This window comes from Oncorhynchus tshawytscha, linkage group LG02 (assembly GCF_018296145.1).
Source record: "Oncorhynchus tshawytscha isolate Ot180627B linkage group LG02, Otsh_v2.0, whole genome shotgun sequence".
NCBI classification, from domain to species: Eukaryota; Metazoa; Chordata; class Actinopteri; order Salmoniformes; family Salmonidae; genus Oncorhynchus; species Oncorhynchus tshawytscha.
The window spans coordinates 52,107,730-52,135,711 of NC_056430.1; the positions used below are offsets into that span (position 1 = coordinate 52,107,730).

The following is a 27,982-nucleotide window of genomic DNA, read 5'->3' on the forward strand; positions in this document are numbered from 1 at the left end:
AATCACCTGACCTCAACCCAATTGAGATGGTTTGGGATGAGTGAAGGAAAAGCAGCCAACAAGTGCTCAGCATATGTGGGAACTCCATCAAACTGTTGGGAAAGGATTCCTCGTGAAGCTGGATGAGAGAATGCCAGAGTGTGCAAAGCTGTCATCAAGGGAAAGGGTGGCTACTAAAATCTAAAATATATTTAATTTGTTTAACACTTTTTCTTTGCTTACTACATGATTCCATATGTCTTATTTCATAGGTTTGATGTATTCACTATTATTCTACAATGTAGAAAATAGTAAAAAAGAAAGAAAGAAAGAAAGAAAAAACCTTGAATGAGTATCCTACAAATAAATTAAATCTATCAGCTTCAATGGGCACAATGCTTCTGCTGTTTACTTGCCAGTGTAACTTTGCTCCCATAATTTATATTTTCTTCTGTTAGTGTGGTTTTTGAGATTGCACTGTTGAATAGATGGAGTATATTTGCTCACATTTTATCCGAACGCAGTGCAAGGTCTAGTCAATTAACCTTTGTACATTCATTTAACTAATTTCCACAAGGTGAAAACTATTTATTTGCAATATATGAAGAGAAGAGATTACGTTTTGGTAATGAGCAATTTTAAGTCTACGGTGGCTTGCGAAAGTATTCACCCCCTTGGCATTTTTCCTATTTTGTTTGCCTTACATCCTGGAATTAAAATAGATTTTTGGGGCGTTTGTATCATTTGATTTACACAACATGCCTACCACTTTCAAAATGCAAAATATTTTTTCTTGTGAAACAAACAAGAAATAAGACAAAAAACTGAAAACTTGAGCGTGCATAAAGTCAATACTTTGTAGAACCACCTTTTGCAGCAATTACAGCTGCAAGTCTCTTGGAGTATGTCTCTATAAGCTTGGCACATCTAACCACTAGGATTTTCTTCAAGGCAAAACTGCTCCAGCTCCTTCAATTTGGATGGGTTCTGCTGGTGTACAGCAATCTTTAAGTCATACCACAGATTCTCAATTGGATTGAGGCCTGGGCTTTGACTAGGCTATTCCAAGACATTTAAATGTTTCCACTTAAACCACTCGAGTGTTGCTTTAGCAGTATGCTTAGGGTCATTGTCCTGCTGGAGGGTGAACTTCCGTCCCAGTCTCAAATCTCTGGAAGACTGAAACAGGTTTCCCTCAAGAATTTCCTTGTATTTAGAGCCATCCATCATTCCTTCAATTCTGACCAGTTTCCCAGTCCGTGCCGATGAAAAACATGCCCACAGCATGGTGTTGCCACCACCATGCTGCACTGTGGGGAAGGTACCCTCGGGGTGATGAGAGGTGTTGGGTTTGCGCCAGACATAGCATTTTCCTTGATGGCCAATAAGCTCAATTTTAGCATCATCTGACCAGAATACCTTCTTCCATATGTTTGGGGAGTCTCCCACATGCCTTTTGGTGAACACCAAACATGTTTGCTTATTTTTTTCTGGCCACACTTCCGTAAAGCGGCTTAAAGTGGTCCTATGGACAGATACTCCAATCTCCGCTGTGGAGCTTTGCAGCTCCTTCAGGGTTATCTTTGGTCTCTTTGTTGCCTCTCTGATTAATGCCCTCCTTGTCTGGTCCGTGAGCTTTGGTGGGTTGCCCTCTCTTGGCATGTTTGTTGTGGTGTCATATTCTTTCCATTTTTAAATAATGGATTTAATCTTGCTCTGGGGGATGTTCAAAGTTTCAGATATGTTTTTATAACCCAACTCTGATCTGTACTTCTCCACAACTTTGTCCCTGACCTGTTTGGAGAGCTCCTTGGTCTTCATAGTGCCGCTTGCTTGGTGGTACGCCTTGCTTAGTGGTGTTGCAGACTCTGGGGCCTTTCAGAATAGGTGTATATATGCTGAGATCATGTGACAGATCATGTGACACTTAGAATGCCCCACCGGTGGACTTTATTTAACTAATTACGTGACATTTGAAAGTAATGGGTTGCACCAGATCTTATTTAGGGGCTTCATAGTAAAAGGGCTGAATACATATACACGTACTACTTTTACGCTTAACAAAAAAAAATTGACTATTTTGTGTATGTCCAGTACATGAAATCCAAATAAAAATCCATTTAAATTACAGGTTGTAAATGCATCAAAATAGGAAAAACTCCAAGGGGGGTGAATACTTTTGCAAGGCACTGTAGATATGTAGAATATATTCACAGTAAAAACCTCCTGACATGTCTTGCTTTCCATTTGATTGATCAACTAGTCAAAACAGGGGATTAGTTTATAAGATTGTATCATATATGTATTTTAATATTGCTATCTGGATATTGTGCCCCATATTTGACATTTGAGCACTTAGCTTTAATGAAAAAGGAACAACAATTGAAGCTAATGCTATGAAGCATTATTTAGTATATGAATAGTGGCAGAATGTATCTATACTTGATTCTAAACAAATATGATGAATTATTCACGTTTCGGTTGAAAGAGAAACGAACATGATTGATAGGAGTCCGCTATAGACCCTCTCCCCCTTCCTCCTTTAACAATATGGATTAGATGGGTAATTCCTTTTGTCCCAATAACTCCTCCACTGTTCTATAAAAACAGATATATCCCAATTGGAACTACTGAGAACCCCTCTACCTTGCCACACTGCTACTCTTCTGCTTTGCTTGTCCCTTTTTTATGTTTATATGAAACATAGTTTGCTCAGATTAAAAGGGTGACGATTTCACCCAGAGGCTGTTGCTATGGAAATAGGTCTGCTGTAGCCATGATAGGCCATTCGTGTTTGATTAATTGGTTTTTCAATGCTTCTTGATTTGTGAAGACCCTTAAAGAGCAGCTCTGCCGAAAATGGAAAAATAATGGATTTTTTTTTTTTTGGCTAAAGCTATTTCACCATGTTTGAGAAGTGGAGTGATGGTGTTTTAAATTATGATTTGAGGTTGGGAGGTTCTGTTTTGGGTGGGGGAGGTTAGAGCATGGTTATTTTAAATGCAAAGGGGATGTCTTTGTTCAGGCAGCCTTTTGTTAGCAGCTGCCGAGTCAAAAAAAAAAAATCTAATGTCCTGTAAATATTCTTCGGTTTTTCAAAGCAGCCCAGAGTTCTCTACAACATTACATTACCAGTACATTTTATTCTTGGCAACCTACTGGGGCCAATTATGATTACAGAGCTGCAGAGCCTTCATCTCAGAGGCTCTACTTGTGTTTGTCAAGATCTCATAATGCTAGGGCTCCAGTAATTTGATCTTTTTAGCACAGCGCTAATGTGTAATGTATTATTTAACTCATGAATGTTTAACAGCGCTAATAAATGCTAGTTCATCACTTTCTGATCTGTAAATTACCAAACATTCCTCAGTTATGCTTGCATTAAGGCCTGCTTTGGCTCGTCTATGTCCTGATAGAGTTTTTTTTTAATGCTTTTGATGTTGTTATTTTAGAAGATCTGTTAGACTACTAAGAGTGTTACTTTAAGAAGGGGTTATGAGGACTGTCTCTTTAATCAGTTGAAAGCGTGTATCCTCCTTTAATGCATTAACTTCCAACAATGAACTTGGCCCACAGCTTTTTTTCTCGTTGAATGACCAACCACAGTCATTTTAGTCTATAGGCTATTATTCCATAAACATAGCTTTCAGTCTGAACCATCCTGGTACTTAGTGAACAATCTAGTAAATGTTGCCCTAATGATGCTCTACAGCGCAAGACATCTCCCACCTCGCTTTGAAAGTCAAGTGGTTCAGTTGGTTTGGATTCTATTGGTTTGGATGGTAAATTCCAGGCAGGGACATCAGAGGGTGTTGACACAAGTCCACGGGTGGCAGTGCAGATCTCCATAAAAGAAAAACAGTTTCATGAATTCACAAGTAAGATAAAGGGACAGATACAGTCTTTGAATAATGTTGGTGTGATGAATTATATGTTGTTCAAGGTCATTTGCACTGGAGGACTGCAATTGAAATTCAACACATCAAATTGTGCCTCAAAGCTCAATCAGATAAAAATGGCCCGAATAGTGCCAAGTTATTGGACGAACGCATGGTGTGTATTTCAGTCGTGACCGAGGAGAATGAAGATAAGTTTGCTTCCGACCAGTCCTAAGTAGAACAGTGGGACCAGTGAACCCGGAAGGGCACACTTCCTTTTTTTGACATCCTACCAACCGTTTGCCTTCATTAACGAAGACGTCAAGTTTTTGGGCAAATTGGGAATGTACAATTGGTAAAGTTAAGTAGTAAAGCTGGTCTTCTTCTCTCACCCAGATCCAGGAGATGACTCGCCACGACGGCTCACATTATGACCTCAGCCTTCACAACCCCCATCTGATAAACAGGTCACCTAGGATACTGTCCCACCACCCCATGAGCGCAATGTCCCAACTGAACTCTCAGGTTGGCCGGAGTGCACTTACCCATGGTTCTCCCTCACCTCCCGGAAGTAAATCAGCCACACCCTCTCCCTCGAGCTCTACACAGGAAGAGGAGATTGATTCCCACCATAAGGTACTGATGTGGCAATGCTTCTTTGATTTCGCTGAACTTAGGGAAAGTTAGGGTGTTTGGGTTGGTCCTGTTGGGTGTTGCCAGATGGAATGAACATTTTATCAACGTGACTTACGTTGTGTAATGTGTTTACAGTATGTATGGCAGTATGACAGTGAATGTATGGCAATTATGCAACAAGCTACTCTGTGAGGTTTTAAGCACAGTGGTGTCTCGATGCAAGCATACACATTTCCAATCTCATAGGTATTGGTGATTGCTTTGTTTCATTTGTTTGTTTGCCTTCTTAGGAATTGCCAATAATAGACCATCTTGTATTTTTTAGATTGGCTTCGAATCCTGGTTCAAATTTAAAGATGCATTCTGCAGAAATTGCTCTGCCATTTCCTGGTTGCTAAAATTATAATAGTTAGCCTAATTTATGTTTATGTGAAAAAAGAAGCATATATTATTGTATTTTCAGTTGTTTGAAGCAAGTGTACCAAAAAAATAAAACTTAAATGACATAAAAACTAAACTTAACCATGGGAAGCATAGAAATATAGCACATTGAACAGATCTACTTCTTCTTAGACTTGAGAATGGCGGATCCAAAACTCACATTTCTATGTGAATTTGGTCACGTCCCCCCAAAAGTTACATATTGCAGCTTTAAAGCAATGCACCTTTTTATTTTCCCTTTGTTTGCTGTCTAAATTATTTCATTTGAAATGTTCATGTAATGTGGGATTTGCTAAGAATCCATTATCACCATGTCATCTCATTAATTTAATTTGCATATTGTTAATTGTCACGTCAAGAAAGGAAAGAACTTCTCACACCATTTACAGTTATGTTGTTTTCCCCTCAAACAATTGTGAAACAAATGTCAGATTCCCTTGTTGATTCTTTATGAATGTTTCCATATCTTGTATTATTGTTATTCGATCGGCCCTAATTTACAGAAGCTGTGTTCAGTTCATTATATTGCAGCAATGGCGACAGTAATGCATTTGGATGTCTTCGTATATATAAGCCGTCTCTATAAGATGTCGTATGCAGAACTTGAGACAACATAGTGATGACCAAACAAAATCACTAGAAGCAGCCGTCTTCTATACTGTATATCACTGTCTTCCAGGGCTCTACACACCTATCAATAGATGTGTTTCTCCGTTGTGGGGTAAACGTGTTGAAAAGGACAGGAAAGCTTGAGGGAGAATACGTGTGCCTCAATTCCTCTATTGGAAAAGCACAACTCTTTCATTTGAAACAAGGAAACAGGAATACATACTCATTAAAGTGGCATTTGTTTAATTTATGTAAATCCATACAACAAAGCATATAGAAATGACTCACCAATCAGGGCTCTCACTGGATTTGTTTTTCCTTTACCTGGGGGATTGGTAAAGAGGAACATGAATATGTATAATTGAATCCGGGGGTTTCTATCGTCTTGTTGCACATTTATCAGCATCTGTAAGCGCACGGTTAAAGTAGCAAATGTTCTGAAAAACAATACTTTCTCCACCATACAAGTCCCCGCTGTGCATGACTGTCCATGTATGAATAAAAAACTATTACTATCTCTCCCCTATCAGAATGTAATTCCATTTGCCTCCCTCCAATTCATTCAACATCCACATCAAAGCTAGTACAAACAGATGTGATTTGGAATAGTTTTTGCTCCATTGCACAAAAGTTGGAATCTATTATCTTAATGAAACTATGTGAGGAATGTACAGTTTTACTTAGTCCTGGAAGAAATGTTGCAATTGTTTTGTTTTGATAAATAATCTTTGACAATTTAAACGAAGTATTGCTGACAAAGCAGCTTCAATCGGAATAGATAATGGTAAATTAGATAAGACCAGACATATGATTCTGACTCAGTTTCTGTTCATGGAGTACAATTCAAAAGAAGAGAGTATTAATAGTATCATACTTTAAATACATGTATTTGAACAATGTTGTGTTTTTATTGTATTTTTTTTGGTACTTTTTAGCCGTTTTTCGTGATATCCAATTGATAATTACAGTCTTCTCCCATCGCTGCAACTCCCGTACGGACTCGGGAGAGTCGCAGGTCGAGAGCCATGTGTCTTCAGAAACACGACCCTGCCAAGCCGCACTGCTTCTTGACACACTGCTCACTTAACCCGGGAGCCAGCCGCACCAATATGTCGGAGGAAACACTGTGCAACTGGCGACTGTGTCAGCATGCATGCGCCCAGCCTGCCACAGGAGTCGCTAGAGCGTGATGGGACAAGGACATCCCTGCCGGCCAAACCCTCCCCTAACCCGGACGACGCTGGGCCAATTGTTTGCCTTCTCATGGGTGTCCCATTTGTGGCCGGCTGCGACACAACGGGATCGAACCCGGATCTGTAGTGACATCTCAAGCACTGCGATGCAGTGCCACTCAGGAGGCCCCAAAGTTGTTTGATTGATGTTAACAGGTTTAAATGGTTACATTGAATGTTTATGAGAATTATAAATGAAAATAAATGATGCACTGCAAATATTTGTTGTTTTCATTTTGATTTGACTATGGATGTCTCAATAACTAGGGATTGATTCAATTAAGCTGTCATCGAAAAACGCTCATCGCAAAAATGCACACTTTCATTAAAGTCAAACTGAGTTTTATTTTGTTTTTCGCTGCAAACGTTCATAAACATTATTGTCTATTACCCTAGTAAGTCATACTTGCAACAAGGGCGCTAGCTAGTCTTACACTTGACTGGCAACTCATATCTCTTGATGGTGGGGATGCAAACTTGTTTTAGCTGTCTGGTGGGCATCGACATGGATGAGTTGGCACACTGACTATGTCCATTGGTCTATGAGAGGCAGTGAAACTTTACCAATCTAAGGAGCCTGTGCACTGGAACGTGAAGTAGAGGAGTGGAAAGCATCTAGTCACTGTGTGCTGTTGATCTTCTCATGTAGTAAAGAAGTGTATATATAAAATGGCGGAAACAATTGGCATCACACCAAGTCTGATAGCCTACTACTCCTATCAAAAGGGAACAGTTGAAGTTTACTGCATTTCTTGTGTGTAATACATTCTCTTTGAGTGAGCGATTGTCTTATTGTAAGGAACTAAAGTTCAACCTCCGAACAATGTTAGAAAGACATGAGGGACAAATTAATAAAGTAGAACCCTGTTGTCGTTTTTTTGATCGTCTTCCAGATCACGGGCGAGAAGCGGCCATCCTCGGAGATGATGAAGCCCAAGCCCAAACCGCAGAAGAAGAAGAAGAAAAAGGACCCCAACGAGCCGAACAAGCCTGTGTCAGCCTACGCCCTCTTCTTCAGGGACACCCAGGCGGCCATTAAGGGCTCCAACCCCAACGCCACCTTCGGGGACGTGTCCAAGATAGTGGCCTCCATGTGGGATAGCCTGGGGGAGGAGGCAAAACAGGTACACATACCAATAAATACATGGGTATACACACACACCAACATACAGTGGCAAGAAAAAGTATGTGAACCCTTTGGAATTACCGGGATTTATGCATGAATTGGTCATAACATTTGATATGATCTTCATCTATGTCACAACACTAGACAAACACTGTCTGCTTAAGCTAATAACACACAAACAATTATACAACCTGGATTCAGTCTTATGTAGCAACATTTGAAATTGTGTTTTTTATATTATATAAAAGTAGAAACTCAGAGCTACAAAATGGTACAGTTGAAGTCAGAAGTTTACATACACCTTAGCCAAATATATTTCAACTCTGTTTTTCACAATTCCTGACATGTAATCATAGTAACAATTCCCTATCTTAGGTCAGTTAGGATCACCACTTAATTGTAAGAATTTAAAATGTCAGAATAATAGTAGAGAATTATTTATTTCAGCTTCTATTTCTTTCATCACATTCCCAGTTGGTCAGAAGTTTACATACACTCAATTAGTATTTGGTAGCATTGCCTTTAAATTGTTTATCTTGGATCAAACATTTCGGGTAGCCTTCCACAAGCTTCCCACAATAAGTTGGGTGAATTTTGGCCCATTCCTCCTGACAGAGCTGGTGTAACTGAGTCAGGTTTGTAGGCCTCCTTGCTCGCACACGCTTATTCAGTTCTGTCCATACTTTTTCTATATGATTGAGGTCAGGGCTTTGTGATGGCCACTCCAATACCTTGACTTTGTTGTCCTTAAGCTATTTTGCAACAACTTTGCTTGTGGTCATTGTCCATTTGGAAGACCCATTTGTGACCAAGCTTTAACTGATGTCTTGAAATGTTGCTTCAATATATCCACATTATTTTCCTGCCTCATGGTGCCATATATTTTGTGAAGTGCACCAGTCCCTCCTGCAGCAAAGCACCACCACAACACGATGCTACCGCCCAAGGGCTTCACGGTTGGGATGGTGTTCTGTTGGCCGAGGTTGGAGTAGCCAGGAGGAAGGCATGGCCAGCCGTTGAGAAATGCTTGTTGAAGTTTTCGATTATCACGGATTTATCGGTGGTGACCGTGTTACCTAGCCTCAGTGCAGTGGGCAGCTGGGAGGAGGTGCTCTTGTTCTCCATGGACTTCTTCTCCATGGACTTCTCCATGGACTTGCTTTGAAAGTCAACTTGTAAACTCACTTTTGAGAAAGTCGCCTTTGAATGTTTTGCTATCTACAGTAGGGAAGAGCTCTTCTTTGTCTACACCTATTCAGCATCGTTCACACCCTCACCCTAAGCTTTAGCACCACCCATCTCGTTTCGCTCTTGAAGCGCACACTTGACGCTCTGTCCGATGATTTGTTTACCTCTGGATAACCTGAAAACAGCCTAACCAGTACTGCTGGCAACAATTTCATTACGCTTTTTTGCAGACGTTTACTGACACCGGCCATTTTCAACGGATGTTGTACACACGTCACATAACGTTAGCTAATGAGCCAGCCAGCCAACGTTAGCTAGTTAAACAATAAACAGTGCCAAGAATGCCACAGTGCTGGGAGCTAACCAACCATGTTCAATGTTAGCTAGCTAGACTATCTTACCTGTATACATCATTGTGCATGGACACGTCTCGCATTTTTTACGTTCAAACGGCTCTCCTGTTAAGTCGTGACATAAGTCGTGACATACATATCCTGAATTGAGTCACATTTCAAAATTAGAGCATAATAGCATTCCTGATGTAATAAAATTCACTGTATCTCTATAAAACATTGACAGACATACAGTGGCTTCAGAAAGTATTCATACCCCTTGACTTATTCCACATTTTGTCTTGTTTCATCTCATCCATCTGCACACAATACCCCATAATGACAAAGGGAAAACATGTTGCTAGACATTTTAGCAAATGTATTGAAAATGAAATATCTCATGTACGTATGTATTCACACCCCTGAGTCAATACTTCATAGAAGCACCTTTGGCGGCGATTACAGCTTTGAGTCGTGTTGGGTGTCTGTATCAGCTTTGCACATCTGGATTTGGGGATTTTCTCCCTTTCTTCCTTGCAGATTTTCTCAAGCTCTGTTAAGTTAGATGGGGAGCAGTGATGAATAGCGATCTCCAAGTCTTTCCATATACATGTATACAAGTCTGGGCTTTGGCTGGGCCACTCAAGGACTTTTACATTCTTGTTCTGAAGCCATTCCAGCATCGCATTGGCTGTATGCTTGGGGTAATTGTCCTGTTGGAATGTACATTTTTGCCCAGTCTAAGGTGAACTCTGAAGAAGGTTCTCATCAAGGATTTTCCTGTATTTTGCTCCATTCATTGTCCCCTCTATCTTTACCAGTCTCCCCATCCCTGCTGCTGAAAAGTATCCCCATAGCATGATGCTGCCATCATGCTTCATGTTAGGGATGGTGTTAGACGGGTGGTGAGCTGTGCCTGGTTTTCTCCAGACAAAGCACTTTGTTTGAAGGCCAATTTTTGACTCATGAGACCACAGAATCTTTTGCATTATGCTCTAAGTCTTTCATGTGCCTTTTTGCAAATTCCATGCATGCTGCCATGTTCCTTTTTCTCAGGAGTGGCTTCCGTCTGGCCACCCTCCCATAAAGCCCAGATTGGTGAAGTGCTGTAGAGACTGTTGTCCCTCTGGCAGGTTCTCTCATCTCAGCCAAGGAACTCTGTAGTTCTGTCAAAGTGGTCATTGGGTTCTTGGTCACCTCCCTGACCAAGGTCCTTCTTGCACAGTTGCTTAGTTTGGTTGCACGGCCAGCTCTAGGAAGAGTCTGGGTACATCATTTTTCAATTTCCCACTGATGTGCTCTTGGAAACTTTTAACACTCTACAAATAGTTTTATATCCTCATCACAATTATATCTCGGAGATCTACGGACAGTTCCTTGGACTTCATGGTATAGTTTCTGCTCTGACATGCACTGTCAACAGTGGGGCCTTATATAGACAGGTATGTTTCTTTCAAAAATGAATTGGCAACAGGTGGACTCCAATCAAGGTTTAGTGACATCTGAAGGATGATCAAAGGAAATTGGATGCACCTGAGCTCAATTTGGAGTGTCATAGCAAAGGGGTGTGACTACTTATGTAAAGGAGATATTTCAGTATTTAATTTGGAATAAATTGGCTAAATCTTTATTGTGTATTGTGTGTAGAAGGGTGAGAGATAAACAATCTATTTAATACATTTTGAATTCAGGCTGTAACACAACAAAATGTGGAATAAGTCAAATGGTATGAATACTTTCTGAAGGTACTGTATATCCATATCAGTCAAACAAAGTCTAAATGTCCAACAAAACATATCACAACATAAAGGTACTGTACAGGCAAGGCCAACCTTCACTTCAGATGGTTTGTTTAAGCCAGAGCCATAGAGGCCTACAGTATAACTAAGCAACAGCGCATTTACCATAATCACAATGTAGTTAAATGTAAGTAAACAGTTATCTCCCACCACAACCTCACACGTCTGTCAGAACAGAAGGACCACAGAAACTCCTGTCAAAAGAAAGACATTTCATATTCACACAGTAATCATAGAAAACAATAGGTAAACACACAACAAACACATCTTAGTTTTGTTACGGCCATAGAGGAGTAGGCAGAATAAAGGCACATGTCAAAGAAAAAATACATCTAATTTGTAGTCACAAATATTGGTACATAGTTCACTCCAAAATCAAAGCTTGATTTGAACTATCTTTGAATTGTGGAATATGCATAGGTCCCGTTGCAGTATCGTTTCCATGGATTCAGTTATTTCTCTATAAAATGGCTTTCACTGTGAAATATTGCACCATATGAATTCCACCATAGAATGTACCATATGCTTATGTGATGCATGGTGTGTATGATGGAACAATGGGTGGTTCATGAAGTACATACTCAATGTCAATGTCATTATTACAGATCGATTACAATGGCAATGCATGTGTAGTGTAATTACAGCGAAACTACTACCCTGTATTGATTAAACTCACTTCCATAGGGTTACAGGAAGGTCAAGTTTTTCAAACAAAACTTCTCTGTATATTTTCTTTGCTTTCATTTTTGCATTCCAACCCTGGAGGAAAAAGTCAAAGGGGCCAATAGTAACAAATGACTTGCTGAAATGAATGGAAAATGAGACAGTCTGATGATGCCGGTCCCAGACAAAACTCATATTTTTAGAATATCCAGTCGGGCAGGGGCCTATTGCGTGTCAAATAAAAGCACCTGTCTCTATGACGAAGTGCAGCCTGTTTGCCACCGCACACCGTATCTCACACCATAAGTGTGTTTTTCCCCAAACCTACTTTATACAGCTGGACTTTGGAGACTGGTTGTGCTTTTATTTGCAGTAAATTTTTGCCTCCTTCACTAGGCCCTCTTCAGCATGAATCTTCATTTCGCTCCTGACACCCTTGAATGTGAATTCCTCATTTCCTGTCCTTTTATTTATATCTGTTGCCTGGTGATTTGATCATGCTGAGAATACAAGATTAGCAATTGCCTCGTCCTTGAATCCGCCTCAAGGACATCTGTTCCTGAAATGTTATTGTTTGCTGGGTTCTTAACCCTCTGGTGTCCTGGCTCTTTCAACCATACATGTTGTGTTCAGCACCCTGTATTATTTTTCTGAGGTCATTTTTGTCTCCAAACAAAGATTAAATAGAATAGGGGTTGTCCTTCACAGGAGGACTATCTGTAAAAATGACTGTTAAAGGGCAACTCCACCATTGCATTATAATTTGAGATGTTGTTCTACATCTAATTGTAATTGATTTGGCTGGGCTCTTGTGTTAAATCACATTCTTTAGCCTACAGAGGCCAAAAATCTACTCAAGATGACAATACATCATGATACAAAGTAGATGTTTACACACCTAGATTACACCTAGATTATGCGCAGAGGAGGACCTTCCTCTGAATGACATCATCAATTCTATTCAAAATACTTTTTCATCAGCAACAATATATCAAATAAAATAGGCCTCCATATTGGAAGGGCCTTGGAAATGAAACTGAGAGCTATGTCTGTTCTAGACTGTTTATTTCTATACTTAAAACAGACATTTCAGTCTTCCCCCCCAAAAAAATTGAATCTCCCCTCTCAAACTGATGAGTGCCATTTTTTTTTAGTGTTTGGCTGTCATGTCAGTTCTACAGTACTGATGAGGTGTACTTTAATGTCACTGACCTTCCAGAGCCAGTATAACTAGAATGTCAACACATTCTCTTGCCGCAGACATTTTTTTTTTAACAAAGGAATGCCCTCTGTTTCCAATTACCTGTGTTAGAAAACAAGCAATTCCCTATCCAAATGAAAAGATACCAGCACTGTATCTTATTAAGTATCAGATTTACATCATAAACTATATACTTCTTTGAGTTCGGGTTCATGTTTAATTCTGTTGTACTGCATGATTTATTTTTGCCAAGTTGTCCTTGAGTGTATTAGAGGCATGTTTTTTTTCATGTATTTTATGTTGCGTAGCCTCTTTTATTCAGCTGTTTTCAGCTGTTTTCTCACATAGAGTATTTAAACCCCTGGGGTCCCTGCTTTGTTGTCTCAGATCAATCATTGAATTTGCCTTTGTTATTCCTCAAGGTGACAATGTGTTCGAGCCGCCCCCCCAAATACAGAATGAAATGTTCTTCTTTTTGTGGTTTAGATTAAGATCAATTCCCAGTTTTACGTCTGTAAAGGAAAGACAGTTGTAAAGGGGATAGTAGTACTTAGCTTTATTTCATTGAGTCTGTTGTGTTGTAAGTGTGATTCCGTGAAAGGTCATAAGAGAGAGAGGGAAACTGTCGTTCTGGCAAAAAAAAAACAAGCTTTCAAACAAAACGGTTCTCTGTATCTCCCTCTTTTTTATCTCTCTTTCTCTCGTATTATTTCTTGATCGCTCTACCTCCTTCAATCTCCCTCTCTTTCCCCCTCCTTCTATTCCCCTCTCCTTCACTACCTCCTTCAATTCCCCCTCTCTTTTCCACCTTCTCTCTCTTTCTATTTCTCTCTCCCTCTCCCTCCCTCTACCCCACTCCCTCCCTCCATCCCTCCCTCCCTCTGTGTGAATCAGTCAGCTAGCTATAGGTGATCCCATCAATGCCACGGCTAGACTTAAACCTGTCTCAAACCCTGACACCCCTCGTACCCACACAGGTTGTTTCTGCTTGGGTTGGGATGGGGGGGGGTAATCGCTCAGTCGATGTCAGGAGGGGTTCGGGAGTTATTGTCTCCTATAATTAACTGGTTATCAAACAAGAACATTTCATTAAGGTACAATTACCGGCTAATTGTTGCGGGACACCCCCCCCGTGTCAGGATTACGACCGCAGCATATGCTCCCTCGAAGCTTTGTTATTTCTAATTCATCCCGACCTGCAGCCTCTGACGGCTTCAATTGCTAATGAATCCACTCACTTTGGAATAATTAGAGAATCCTTAGGCATGGTAATTTATTTAAAAGTATCCGTCGTCGGGCGAATCATTAGCTGTGTTAAATTAATTTGAAATTAAAGCTGCTGGGAGTACTTTGGGGTTCATTAAATAGGCAGCGCTGGCTCTATCAATATTTAAGGGGTGAGGCGTTAAGGTCGCAACTTTTAACCTGGAAATATCATCACAGTCTGTTTTTTATTTCTTGTTCTAGGAATAAGTTATGTTTACAGATTTTTGGGGTTTATCTTTACAGATTTGTATATGAATTGTGGAAACAAAGCAGAGAGGAATGATATAATATCATGTCTGCCATAAATGGGTTCACTCCCCCTCCTCCCTCCTTTCCCATCACTTTCACTCTATTTTGACATTCATGCCATAATGGAAAGGATGATATAGCTGGAGAGAATGGAATAATGCAAATATATCATTATATGGGAGGATAAACATAATTTCTTGGGGCAAGAACTTATTTTCCTCCACCTATAGAAGGCTGCAGTGCGAGTTTGCATTTGTGATGTGTGTGTGTGTGTGTGTGTGTGTGTATGCATACGAGTGTGTGTGTGTGCTTGTTTGCGCGTGTTTGAGTGCACGTGTCTCATCCCTTACAATAAAAAATTGGGAAAAACATTTGGTTTTCTTACACGTTTGACTCAAACACATGATTTCACATGTGATATTCTAAGTTTCACGTGTGCTTCACCAGTGAGGTTTGAACCCTGTTCTTCCATGGAAGAAGACAGCTATTAGACCATTAGATACTGATTTTGATTTTAACATGTTAAACGCGATAAATAAGGAGACACGGAAAGATTATTTTCACTGGGTTTCTCTTCCAATGTATATTTATTGTTCATTTCTCACAATCTCAGAATAGTGTCTGTTCAAATCAAAATTGTCTCTTTGTAGAGGTTGAGAAAAATGAGAAATTGAGAACTTTGTGATTTCTACTGGTGTCAGTATTTAAATTATACATAAAAATTAGCAGAAAACTCATCACAGTTTAATTAAACATGCTATCTCTACATTTTGAAAACGTGATCATGCTTACAAATCGGAATACAGGATAATAAATAAGAGCTAGCTTCTCTGTTCTTTTCACTGGGCCTTTTCCAATGGTCACAGAACAACATATGAAGAGAGACATGTGCCTGCAGCAGTAACACTCCGAATGCCAACCCCTAGTGGTAGCGCTAAGATGCATGTATATCAATGCAACACCATGGAGGACTACAATAATAATGGAGTGGACAGCTCAAAATAAGAAATTATCATTTGAATTATTGTTATACTCAGGTAGGCAAAGTACAGAATGGCATTATAGAATTTGCAATTGTGGAAACATTGCTACTGCCACATGTTAACCCCAACTTTTCACATGTGAGGAGGATAACATTATTTAACCCCCATATGTGATCTTGCAATTCCACATGTAAAAGTAAAACACGTGTAAAAAGACATGTAAAAAACACATGTAAAAATATTTTCAGATGTAAATGTTTCATACATGTAAAACTGCTAAATCAATTTTCACATGTACAGTGGGGCAAAAAAAGTATTTAGTCAGCCACCAATTGTGCAAGTTCTCCCACTTAAAAAGATGAGAGGCCTGTAATATTCATAATAGGTACATTTCAACTATGACAGACAAAATTAGAAAAAAAATCCAGAAATCACATTGTAGGATGTTTAATGAATTTATTTGCAAATTATGGTGGAAAAGAAGTATTTGGTCACCTACAAACAAGCAAGATTTCTGGCTCTCACAGACCTGTAACTTCTTCTTTAAGAAGTTACAGGTATTAATGGCACCTGTTTGAACTTGTTATCAGTATAAAAGACACCTGTCCACAACCTCAAACAGTCACACTCTAAACTCCACTATGGCCAAGACCAAAGAGCTGTCAAAGGACACCAGAAACAAAATTGTAGACATGCACCAGGCTAGGAAGACTGAATCTGCAATAGGTAAGCAGCTTGCTTTGAAGAAATCAACTGTGGGAGCAATTATTAGGAAATGGAAGACATACAAGACCACTGATAATCTCCCTCGATCTGGGGCTCCACACAAGATCTCACCCCGTGGGGTCAAAATGATCACAAGAACGGTGAGCAAAAATCCCAGAACCACACGGGGGGACCTAGTGAATGACCTGCAGAGAGCTGGGACCAAAGTAACAAAGCCTACCATCAGCAATTTTCTGGATTTTTTTTTCTCATTTTGTCTGTCATAGTTGAAGTGTACCCATGATGAAAATTTACAGGCCTCTCTCATATTTTTAAGTGGGAGAACTTGCACAATTGGTGGCTGACTAAATACTTTTTTGCCCCACTGTAAATGTCTTTGGAGTTAGATTTTCATATGAAAGTGAAAATTTGAAACTGCAAATGTGACCGGTTTGACCGGTTCGATTCGGGCTTATGTAGCAAAATTTGAAATGATGTTTTTTACATTGGATAAAAGAGCTAGAAAATGGTATATCATACACTACAGTTAAGGAACAATGGGAAAGTTATTCTGCTTTGAAAGTTGATAACCTCACTTTTGAGAAAATGGCCCGTGAATGTTTTGATAAACCTGCTGGAGATCTCTTCTTTGTCTACAATCATTCAGTATCATTCACACCCTCTTTAGCCTTAGACCCACCCATCTCTTTAAGGATTCACATGTGAGGCCATGTACTAAACAACCAAAGATTTCAAGACTAAAGGCTGGTTTATACCATGCATATCATGAACATTCTATTGTCGTCCGACATCAAACTTGTCGTTGTCGTTATGAAAAAGTATAAACACAAAAACTACAGGCTGTATGACATCAGCAGCCTGGTTGTCCATAAAAGCATAACTAGTGTATTTTAACTTCTTGCTACTACCCATCCCACATGCGGGAGCGTAACGTAGCCTCAAACGAATTAGCATAACGCAGCGGACATAAATCTTCCTAGAAAATGTTCCTATTCATGAAAATCACAAATGAAATATATTGAGACACAGCTTAGCCTTTTGTTAATCACACTGTCATCTCAGATTTTTAAAATATGCTTTACAGCCAACGCTAGTCAAGCATTTGTGTAAGTTTATCATGGGATAATGCTATGGCTAGGCTCTGCTAGCATCAGGCAACATTTTCACGAAAATAAGAAAAGCAATCAAATTAAATCATTTACCTTTGAAGAACTTCGGATGTTTTCACTCAGGAGACTCCCAGTTAGATAGCAAATGTTCCTTTTCTCCGAAAAGATTATTTTTGTTGGCGAAATAGCTCCCGTTTGTTCGTCACGTTTGGCTGAGAAATCGACCGGAAAATGCAGTCACTACAACGCCAAACTTTTTTCCAAATTAGCTCCATAATATCGACAAAAACATGGCAAACGTTGTTTAGAATCAATCCTCAAGGTGTTTTTCACATAACAATTCGATAATATATCCGTCGGGGCAATTGGTTTCTCATAGGAAGCGATTGGAAAAATGGCTACTTGTGTACTTTACGCAAGATTTTCTGCGGGAGCCACCATGTGACCACTTGCTAAATGTGGTCCCTTACGGCTATTCTTCAACATAAATGCGTAAAAAGACGTCACAATGCTGTAGACACCTTGGGGAATACGTAGAAAACGTAAGCTCATTCGTAGCTCATTCACAGCCATATAAGGAGTCATTGGCATGAGGCGGTTTTAAAAAATGCAGCACTTCCTGATTGGATTTTTATCTGGGTTTTGCCTGTAACATCAGTTCTGTTGCACTCACAGACAATATCTTTGCAGTTTTGGAAACGTCAGAGTGTTTTCTATCCAAAGCTGTCAATTATATGCATAGTCGAGCATCTTTTCGTGACAGAATATCTTGTTTAAAACGGGAAAGTTTTTTATCCAAAAATGAAAATACTGCCCCCTAGTTAGAAAAATTACTGCCCCCTAGTTAAATCCACCCGTTTAAAAATGAATTTAGTATATGTCAATCTATCAAACTAGGCAACTAAAAGCAACTTTCTAAACAATGTTTTGCTTTGTTTTTAGCTTGTTAGCTAGCTAGCTAATGTTAAGTTAGCTGGCTAGCCAGTTCAAATGATGACCGTATCACGTAGCTGACAACATCTTCACTTTAGCTCATTTGTCTTCATTATTAAAGGAAAATAAACTCACAACAAGATAATTATTTACAAGTTAATGGTGAGCCAATTATAGAAAATAGCTTACGGTTGTGAGTGTGATGAAATAAAAGCCGAGTGTCATGTAAAAAAATCTTCCAAGCGTGAAATAGTTCCCAATCATTCTGATTGTGTTCTGGTTGGGACGTCATGTTGTAAAAAAAAAATGACAGCATGAAAATGTTCTCAGTCCAATAACTGCTTGTGCGCCTCTTTATGTGGATGGCTGAGCTCATGTGTATATTTCTCTTTTACATGACACAGTGCATTCTACCAAAGAATTTTAGAACTTGGACTGTCTCATTGGCCTAACGTTATATCCTAATTTGACTTTGGTGCAGGTCATGTTCTTCACATTACTGTCTCTGGTAAACACATATTTGTCACATGCACAGGATACAGAAGGTGTAGTGAAATGGTTATTCACATAGTAGAGTCTTTTGTTTAGACATGTAGCTAGCTAGCTAAACAATTAACCATAATCCCAATTTATAACGTTTACTACCCTGCATGAATCTAGATAGCTAACATTAGGCTATAACTAGCAATGCAAATAGCTCTGAGATACAATTAATATTACTCCACAAATCATACACGTAATATTAGCTAGCGAGCCAATGTGATTGTCACATTTGAACTTGCAATTCCACATGTAAAAGGGAAATTTTCACATCTGACATGTGATATATTTTCACATTTTAACATGTGAAACTGCAAATTCACACGTGAATCTGCAAATCACATGTGATGTAAAAACATGTTATTCTCCTCACATGTGAAAAGGTGGTGTTAACATGTGAACTCTTAATTTAATACAATTTAAAATATGGTTTCACAGGAAATTTAAGAAGAAAATAAACTGAGATTTTCATATGGGATGCCTGTGTCTGCGCCTTTCAGTGTGTACATGTGAGCGTGCCCATATGTGCATTTCTGTCTTGTCTATGTACATTTGCAACGCATGAATCCCTAATGGTAATTCTAGCCCATCTCTTTCAAAGAGAATGACCTGTCTTTAAGACCACAGAGGGGCTCTATGAAGAGAACTTTAATTATCCTCGATCTGCTCGTGCAGTCTGTTGTGTAGAAGAACTCCCAAGAGAAGCCCAAATCTGATGCATGCGTCCCAAATGGAACCTTATTCCCTACATAGTGCACTACTTTTGACCCGGGCCCATAGGGTGGCCCATATGGCTCTGGTCAAAAGTAGTGCACTGTGTAGGAAATAGGGTGCCATTTGGGACGTAGTCAAGGACTTTCTTATCAATCTAGGGATGGACTTGGCACTTGTTTTCTTACCATCAAAAAGGAACGGGGGCCTCAGTCTCAGCCTCAGCAAACGCTAGCAACCGCACATGACTGACACCCTATTACATTAACTTGAATTGCCCTTCTGAACGCATCATTTGAGGTTCGTTCGGCGGATCCCTATTGCCTCGTGCTAATGCTGTTTGGAATTTTCATCTCGTCTTGATGCTTTGATGGGACATCAACTCTGATTTAGCAATGTGTGTGCTTTAATGGAGGCAAAGACAGAGAGGCAAAATGCAGAATAGTGTTTTTTAAAGTCTGGCTCTCTACCTTAATTTCATCATACCTCTCACTCTAAACACCACATTTTCAATGACTGTGGGAAAACCGACACAAAACTGAATGGGATGATATCATGTTTTATTTTTTTTCAGTGGTTCACATGGCATTGACATTATGTGCATCATGGAGTAAATGATGGTGTTTTCTAGGTTGGGACGGGACCAGGGGTAAATTCAGTGTGGCAAAATGTTCAGAACAGTGCAGATAGAAATATAACGAATAGAACTGACAAAATCCTCTATTCAACCTATACATTTCTATCTATAACACCCTCCTGAACAGGACCCCATGGCTTTTAGCCTTAGCCTAGCCTTAAAAAAAAGAATGTCCGCTAAATTACATTTATGTGATATAAAATGCCTAGCCTAAAAAGGATCATCTGCTAAATGACTAAAACATCATGTAAAATGCCTAGCCTAGCCCAAGCACCTTGTCACTGACCACTGCTTTGTTTCTGGTTGTATCTCGCAGGGCTACAAGAGGAAAACAGAGGCTGCCAAGAAGGAGTACCTGAAAGCCCTGGCTGCGTACCGAGCCAGTCTGGTTTCCAAGGTAACGGCGGAGGTCATATCTCTGATATACATGGGTCAGCGGCGATATAAGGGATGATAAATTAGATAGAGAATTCCTCTCTCATCCCAGGGGAGGATCTCCGTGCGGTGCCGTTTGATGATTGGGTGTGTGTGTGCTCCGAAGAGAACAGTGAAAATTAGGGCCCAAACACACACACACTCCTTTATTTGCCCGTGTTATTTGCAACACAGCGAGTGAGGGAGGGATGAAAGGTGTGTTTGTGTTGTGTGTGTGTGTGTGTCTGTGTGGGAGAGAGTGAGGGTGTATACAGTATGTGTGTGTTCTTAAGTACTGTATGCATGTATGTATGTGTGTGTGTACCTGTGTGTGTTCATGCTTGCGTATGTGGAGGCAGAAGTGGGAATTACCTAGCATGGTGCCACCTAGTTGTGTCTGTTTTTGAATGAGAAACAAATGTGTGGGCTGCCTGAGGATTGTTTCTTTGACTATATCCTGGGTTGTTGGAGAAGAGATTTGATACAGAGGTTGGATCAAAATTTGACCCCTTTCGTTGCAGGAGAAAAATAATCCTGCAGTGGGAGGAAAATAATACTGAAGCAGGAGGATTTTAAAAAATATTTAGAATCACCACCAGGGGGCAGCTGGAGGCGGTGTTTGTATACAATGCATTGTACCTTCTGTAGGCTACGTGCAGGCTACAGAGCGTCTCGTGTGAATTCTTATGTGTATTATAATAAATGTACATATTTGTGTGGGGTGGCAGATATCCTAGTGGTTAGAGTATTGGGCCATTAACTGAAAGGTTGCTGGATCGAATCCCTGAGCTAACAAGGTAAAAATCGGTCGTTCTGCCCCTGAACGAGGCAGTTAGTCCAATGATGATTAAGGCAGCCCCCCCGCACCTCTCTGATTCAGAAGGGTTGGGTTAAATGTGTAAGAGGCATTCTGTTGTACAACTGACTAGGTATCCTTTCCTTTGTTGGGAAAAATCTGTTTGTTAGATGAATTTATTATATGTTGAAGGCAAGCAATAAGCAGAATTAATTATTGGTTACCTCAGTGCCTGTGTGGCCCAGCGGTTACAGCTGTTTACCCTGACACATATGCCAGAGTCAGCATGGGTTTGAATCTGGCCCCACTGCCCTTAGACTCCTGGATGAATGTTTATTTTTGACGCATTAAATGTGTGTGGTCACAGTGTTAATTCTGCATTGTTACAGGGTTAAAACAAAAAGAAATGACTCAAAGGTTAACAGTTTAGGCATTAATTCCAAATGGTTAAGGTTAAGGGCGGGCCATGGTTTAGGGAAGGCTTAAGAAACAAAAACAAAAAGTATGCCTATGTATCATCAGTATTCATAGCATTCTTAGTGCTTGCTGAGTATTGTGTACCGTAGCGCATTGGTCTAAGCAGTGTGCGCTGGTGTCAAGCCTCAAGAGTTCATACCCAATGCTGGGCAATCTAGTGACAAGCCTGAGCCTAAATGGCTATGTTTAGACAGGCAGCCCAATTCTGATAACTTTTCCACTAATTGGTCTTTTGACCAACATCCAATCTTTTCACATCAGATCTTTTTCAGAGCTGGTCGGATTGATCAAAATACCAATTAGTGAAAAAGTAACATCAGAATTGGGCTGCTTGTCTAAACGCAGTCCATTAGGCCCACAAGTTAATTCCATTTATTTCAATGATTCCAAGAAGTAAAACGAATAGTCTGGTAATTTACACATCAGAGAAAAGTGTCTCAGCTCAATGAAATCGTCTTTGGATAGGCTCAAATGCATAAACATCTTGACAGCTTTACGAAATGAAATATTAAAGCCACACAATACAGGCTTTCAATCCACACCAAACACCATAGCCTAACTAAATTGAAAAATTGTACGTTAACCTAACTATAAAATGTTGGCTAGCATCCACACTGCAGGAAAGTTTATCGTTTTACAGTACGTCTACATCTGTCAATCAATTGATGGCCCAAATCAACTCATCAACTCAGCCAGGGAAACGCAGTAGCCTAATATTGCTTTTCACACCTTTCATTATGTTTAAATGGACAGGCTAATGGCTAGCCTACAGAATGTATTGGAATACACTCAAATAACAAGGGGTGTATTGCAAACATCGATGGCACTAGATTATCGCCAGCTGATGTCTCGTTAAACCATCAGAACGCGTTCAATTCACCCGCACAGCTGATCTCAATTACAATCATTATGGGTCACCTCATTACCGCTTCCTCAAAGATGATGTCAGTGCTACTTAGTCAGTATGTAGTGTGTGTAGGTGTCAGTGTAAGTATGTGTGAGTAGAGTCCAGTGTGTGTGTGCATAGAGTCAGTGCAAGAGAGCAAAAAAGGGTCAATGCAGGTAGTCTAGGTAGCCATTTGATTAGCTATTTAGCAGTCTTGTTTAGCAGTCTTATGGCTTGGGGGGGGGTAGAAGCTGTCCAGGGCCCTGTTGGTTCCAGACTTGGTGCTGTGGTACCACTTGCCTTGCGGCAGCGAAGAAAACAGTCTATGGTTTGGGTCATTGACATTTTTTTGGGGCCTTCCTCTGACACCGCCTGGCATAGCGGTCCTGGATGGCAGGGAGATCAGCCCCAGTCCTGGGCGGTACTCACTACCCTCTGTAGCGCCTTGCGGTCTGGTGCCTTGCAGTTACCGTACCAAGCGGTGATGCAGCCAGTCAAGATGCTCTCAATGGTGCAGCTGTAGCTTCATCCAATCATTGTTCAAACCTTTCTTCTTTCCTCTATATATTTAAATATCTAAAACTTGACCATGTATTCTAATATATAGACTTCAGACAACATCTGAGAATCAATTAATGTCCATGTTTTCCAAATGTTCAAGCTTGTAAAATTACACTATGAATCCAATGTAGTAGATCAACCCTGAAATACATATTCAGAACCAGATTAAATGCATAGTACAGGATTGAATCATGATATACTAATATTTTTCATGTGCCAGTCTGAGTGCCAAGCACCTATTTTCTCAATTTCCATGTCTTCACTCCATTGTTTTCCTTTCACACAAACCCAAATTGCATTACCATGTTAAACACCCTCCCACCGGTCCCCATTGCCTCACACTTCCTCCAAGGCTTACAAGCCCAAAACAAGTGCCTTGATTAAGGCATGAACAGATTATTCATCAACCTCTTTCTTTCCCTGTGGAGGTTTTTTTCCCTTTAATAAAGACCATTCTCATCGCTCGTTTGCGTAATTAAATATTTATTTCTGACAAATCTCATATTCAGAGGCTTGATTGATGCGTTAGCAGATTGGCAGGCATTTAAAAGAAATTAAAACAGACAGAAAAAACTGCAAATCTACTATGCAATCACAACCACTCAGAACAAGACACATAGTACATCTAGCCATTCAATGGGAGTCCTCTTTAAATAGTGTGTTTTAATTGCTGACGAGAGAGTCTTTTCAAAGGAAGTGGGAATCAAGGAGAGAGAAATTGAAGGTAATTGGAAGTCGACAGAGTGTCGTTCTGGACGAGTCACGTGCTCCGTGCGTTTGGCGTGCACCTGTTGCCATTTTGTTTGTGACGCACGCTGATAATCTATGTTGGTGGAAAAGGTACTCGCACACAAATGGAGCTTGATGGCTACAGTGAAAAGCCCCAAGTTAATGAGTTTCATTCATTCAAAAAGTCATAGTGGTGTTTTCTGCTTTTCAACCCACCAAGGGACACATGAAGGGATAGTTCACTCAAATTACAAAATGACATATTGGTTTCCTTACCTTGTCCCTTTAAGGTGGGAGTATCACATTTCAATATGTGAACAAATAATCATCTCCTGTTGTTCATGGAATAGCGATAGATTAGTATATTGCAGTACAGTATAGTATGGTAGTATAGTATAGAGTAGTATAGTTCATTCTTCATCATTTCATTTTCCACTTGACCCTGCAGTGTATCTCTCTCATCTTTACTCATCTATCCATCTTTCCATTGATTATTTCTCTGAGTCTTTTCAATATATGTACGCCATTACCAAATAGCAGACGGCGATAGATCACGTCAACAACTGTGACAGCTAACGAGAGGGCCTGGACATATTTCATACCACAGCAATGTATACATATATATTGCCATTTAAAGTCTATGAAAGGATGGAAAGTCGAATGAAATAAAGCACGTACATCAGTGGATACGACTCCCAGGCTGAAATGAACCGAACAACATGATTCTCACATAGAGGGACCTGAATGTATGACATATTCATATGTTCTACCAATATAGTGTTTTAGTTGTATAATGAACTGGTTACTATATTTGCGTTGACATACCTGTATCTCACCAATATAAATGAGTTGTGTAATATATTTGCATTAAGATACAGTGTATTTCAGCAATATAAATTAATTGCACAATATATTATATCATCTGAACTTTCCTTTTTCTCCCTCTGTCCACAAACCTAGAGGTGTTATATATTATATAGTGTGTAATATATGTTCTCAATATACACTTAAATATTTTGTCTTGCCCATTCACCCTCTGAATAGCACACAAACACAATCCATGTCTCAATTGCCTCAATGCTTAAAAATCCTTCTTTAACCTGGCTCCTCCCCTTCATCTACACTGATTGAAGTGGATTTAACAAGTGACATCAATAAGGGATCATAGCCTTCACCTGGATTCACCTGGTCAGCCCATGTCATGGAAAAAGCAGGTGTTCCTAATGTTTGTAAACTCAGTGTATGTCAGTACTGTATAGTTATATTAACTGTACTTTTTGTCCCTTTTGTCTTCCCCTCTGCCCTCAGACCTACAATGACCCGGTTGAGACAAAAGGTGCCCAGACGAGCCAGCCTTCCTCCCACATGATGCCCCCCAATCCGCCCCTGTACAGTGTGCCACCCCAGCCCTCCTCCCCGTACAGTCTGGGGCCGGGGGGCTTCCCCCTGTCGGACCTGCAGAGCTACGCTGGGGCGCCGCGTCATGCACTTTCCCGGACCCTCAGCCAGTCCCAGATGCTGCCCAGCATTAGTGCCTCTCCCCCCTCCTCCTTCCAGATCAGCCCACCCCTGCACCAACAGCTCTCCCTGCACCAGAGCTCCCTCCTCAACCAGCCAATCCGCATGCAGCACGGCCAGTCCCAGCCAATCATCTCCCACCAGATGGGACTCCAGGCCTCCCTTCACTCCCCACCTCCTGGACAGCAGGTTAGTGTGACTCGGAGAGTGCCGATATCACCAGCATATCACATATCACTAGTGCACTAAATTATTTGAAGGAATAGTGGACATGCTTACTTTGTAGTATATGCTAGTGTGAACCGTGTGGGCCAAAAATAATATAATAATACAAAATAAAATCAAAACATTTATGTTCCTCATATTTGCATCAAGCATGTATACATTCTACCCAGATGATGTTTAATAAAAATCTCTTCCTGCCTCTCTTTATTCTCCTCTCTCTCTCCCTCCCACTCCTCTCTCTTTTAAATTCAAATGTACTGTACATGTTATTGGCTCCCTTGAGGTACTATGTTGCCAAACCAATTAGCATGTAACAGAATTTGGCATTCGGACCATAAGTAAAGAGCAAACCTCTCTCCCTCTCTCTCCATCCCCTCCCCCTACTTTTCTCTAGCATTGTCCCCTCTCCATATGGCCAGGATAAGTTGTCAGAAACTAAAACTAATGCCATGGCCTCTCTCTCCCCGTCTCCTATAGGGATTCTCCCACCTACAGTCTGAGTACCAGAAAAGTGTGGGTTCCCAGTCCCCGGCGGCCCCCAACCCTGGGGGTAGACAAAGCCACGATTGGGACAGTGAATACTGCGATAGGGAGTGCGGTGGCAACCACTGCAGGTGAGCAGCCCAGACCAGTATCGGCTTTGTATAGGAAATTATTGTTAATTCCAATACTGTTTATAACTTAGAATAGGGCAAGTTTCCCTGACCCAAATTAAGGCTAGGTCAGGACCAAGAAATTATTTCAATGGAGATTTTCCATTCAGAATGATTCTTTAGTCCAGTATCCGATAAACTGTCAGAGATAGTATTATTTTATGTTAGCTTAACTGTTCAAATGAAAGGACTTTGTTGAATGCCCTTGAATACACAGTTTTATTATTTAATGCTGGCTCAAATGTTAATTTTTTTTAAAAATGAGACTACGGCACTTTGTAGGCCTATATCTTTGAATTTACTTTGCACCATTTCAGTCCTCAATGTTGGCTCAGCTATCTACTGCATATGAAAGTGCGTTTGATACGACTCATGCGCCCCTTGAAAATTCAACGCTTTTAGTACATAACGCTGGCTTAGTCAACTAAATAAAAAATATTGTTGATTCTACTGAGTAAACCTTAGATAAGTACACATAGTTGTGCTACTTAATATGCTGAAACAACCTCTGAGGCCTCCATATATCACCTTTGAATGAACAAAAATATAAACGCAACATGTAAAGTGTTGGTCTCATGAGCTGAAATAAAAGATCCCAGAAATGTTCAATACCCAGAAAAAGCCTATTTCTCTCAAATGTTGTGCACACATTTGTTTACGTCCCTGTTAGTGAGCATTTCTCCTTTGCCAAGATAATCCATCCACCTGACAGGTGTGCCCTATCAAGAAGCTGATTAAACAGCATGGTCATTACACTGGTACACCTTGTGCTGGGGACAATAAAAAGCCACTCTAAAATGTGCTGTTTTGTCACAACACAATGCCACAGATGTCTCAAGTTTTGAGGGAGTGTGCAATTGGCATGCTGACTGCAGGAATGTCCACCAGAGCTGTTGCCAGAGAAATTCATGTTAATTTCTCTACCATAAGCCACCTCCAACGTCATTTGAGAGAATTTGGCAGTGCGTCCAACGGGCCTCACAACCGTAGACCAACCGCAATTTGTTTAAATTGACTGATATCCTTATATGAACTGTAACTCTGTAAATCTTTCATATTGCTGCATGTGGCATTTGTTCAGTATACTATTGAATCAATATTACTAAACTCAGCAAAACAAGAAACATCCCTTTTTCAGGACCCTATATTTCAAAGATAATTTGTAAAAATCCAAATAACTTCACAGATCTTCATTGTAAAGGGTTAAAACACTGTTTCCCATGCTTGTTAAATGAACCATAAACAATTCATGAACATGCACCTGTGGAACGGCCGTTAAGACACTAACAGCTTACAGACGGTAGGCAATTAAGGTTACAGTTAGGACACTAAAGAGGCCTTTTTACTGACTCTGAAAAACACCAAAAGAAAGATGCCCAGGGTCCCTGCTCATCTGCGTGAACATGCCTTAGGCATGCTGCAAGGATGCATGAGGGCTGCAGATGTGGCCTGGGCAATAAATTGCAATGTCCGTACTGTGGGAGT

General features: G+C 40.2%; 1 protein-coding gene across 3 annotated transcripts in view; it reads left to right on the forward strand.

The window, feature by feature from the left end:
* LOC112267268 (TOX high mobility group box family member 2) overlaps positions 1–27,982 on the forward strand; it is a 137,912-nt gene that overhangs the window by 107,651 nt on the left and 2,279 nt on the right. For 2 of the 3 annotated variants that reach the window (XM_024445526.2, XM_024445532.2), the window contains 5 exons: positions 4,254–4,493; positions 7,669–7,899; positions 20,555–20,635; positions 25,410–25,808; positions 26,322–26,458. In XM_024445526.2, coding sequence (XP_024301294.1) covers positions 4,254–4,493; positions 7,669–7,899; positions 20,555–20,635; positions 25,410–25,808; positions 26,322–26,458 — 1,088 coding nt within the window. The remainder of the gene's footprint in view (positions 1–4,253; positions 4,494–7,668; positions 7,900–20,554; positions 20,636–25,409; positions 25,809–26,321; positions 26,459–27,982) is intronic. The other variant, XM_024445539.2, reaches the window with a different exon arrangement.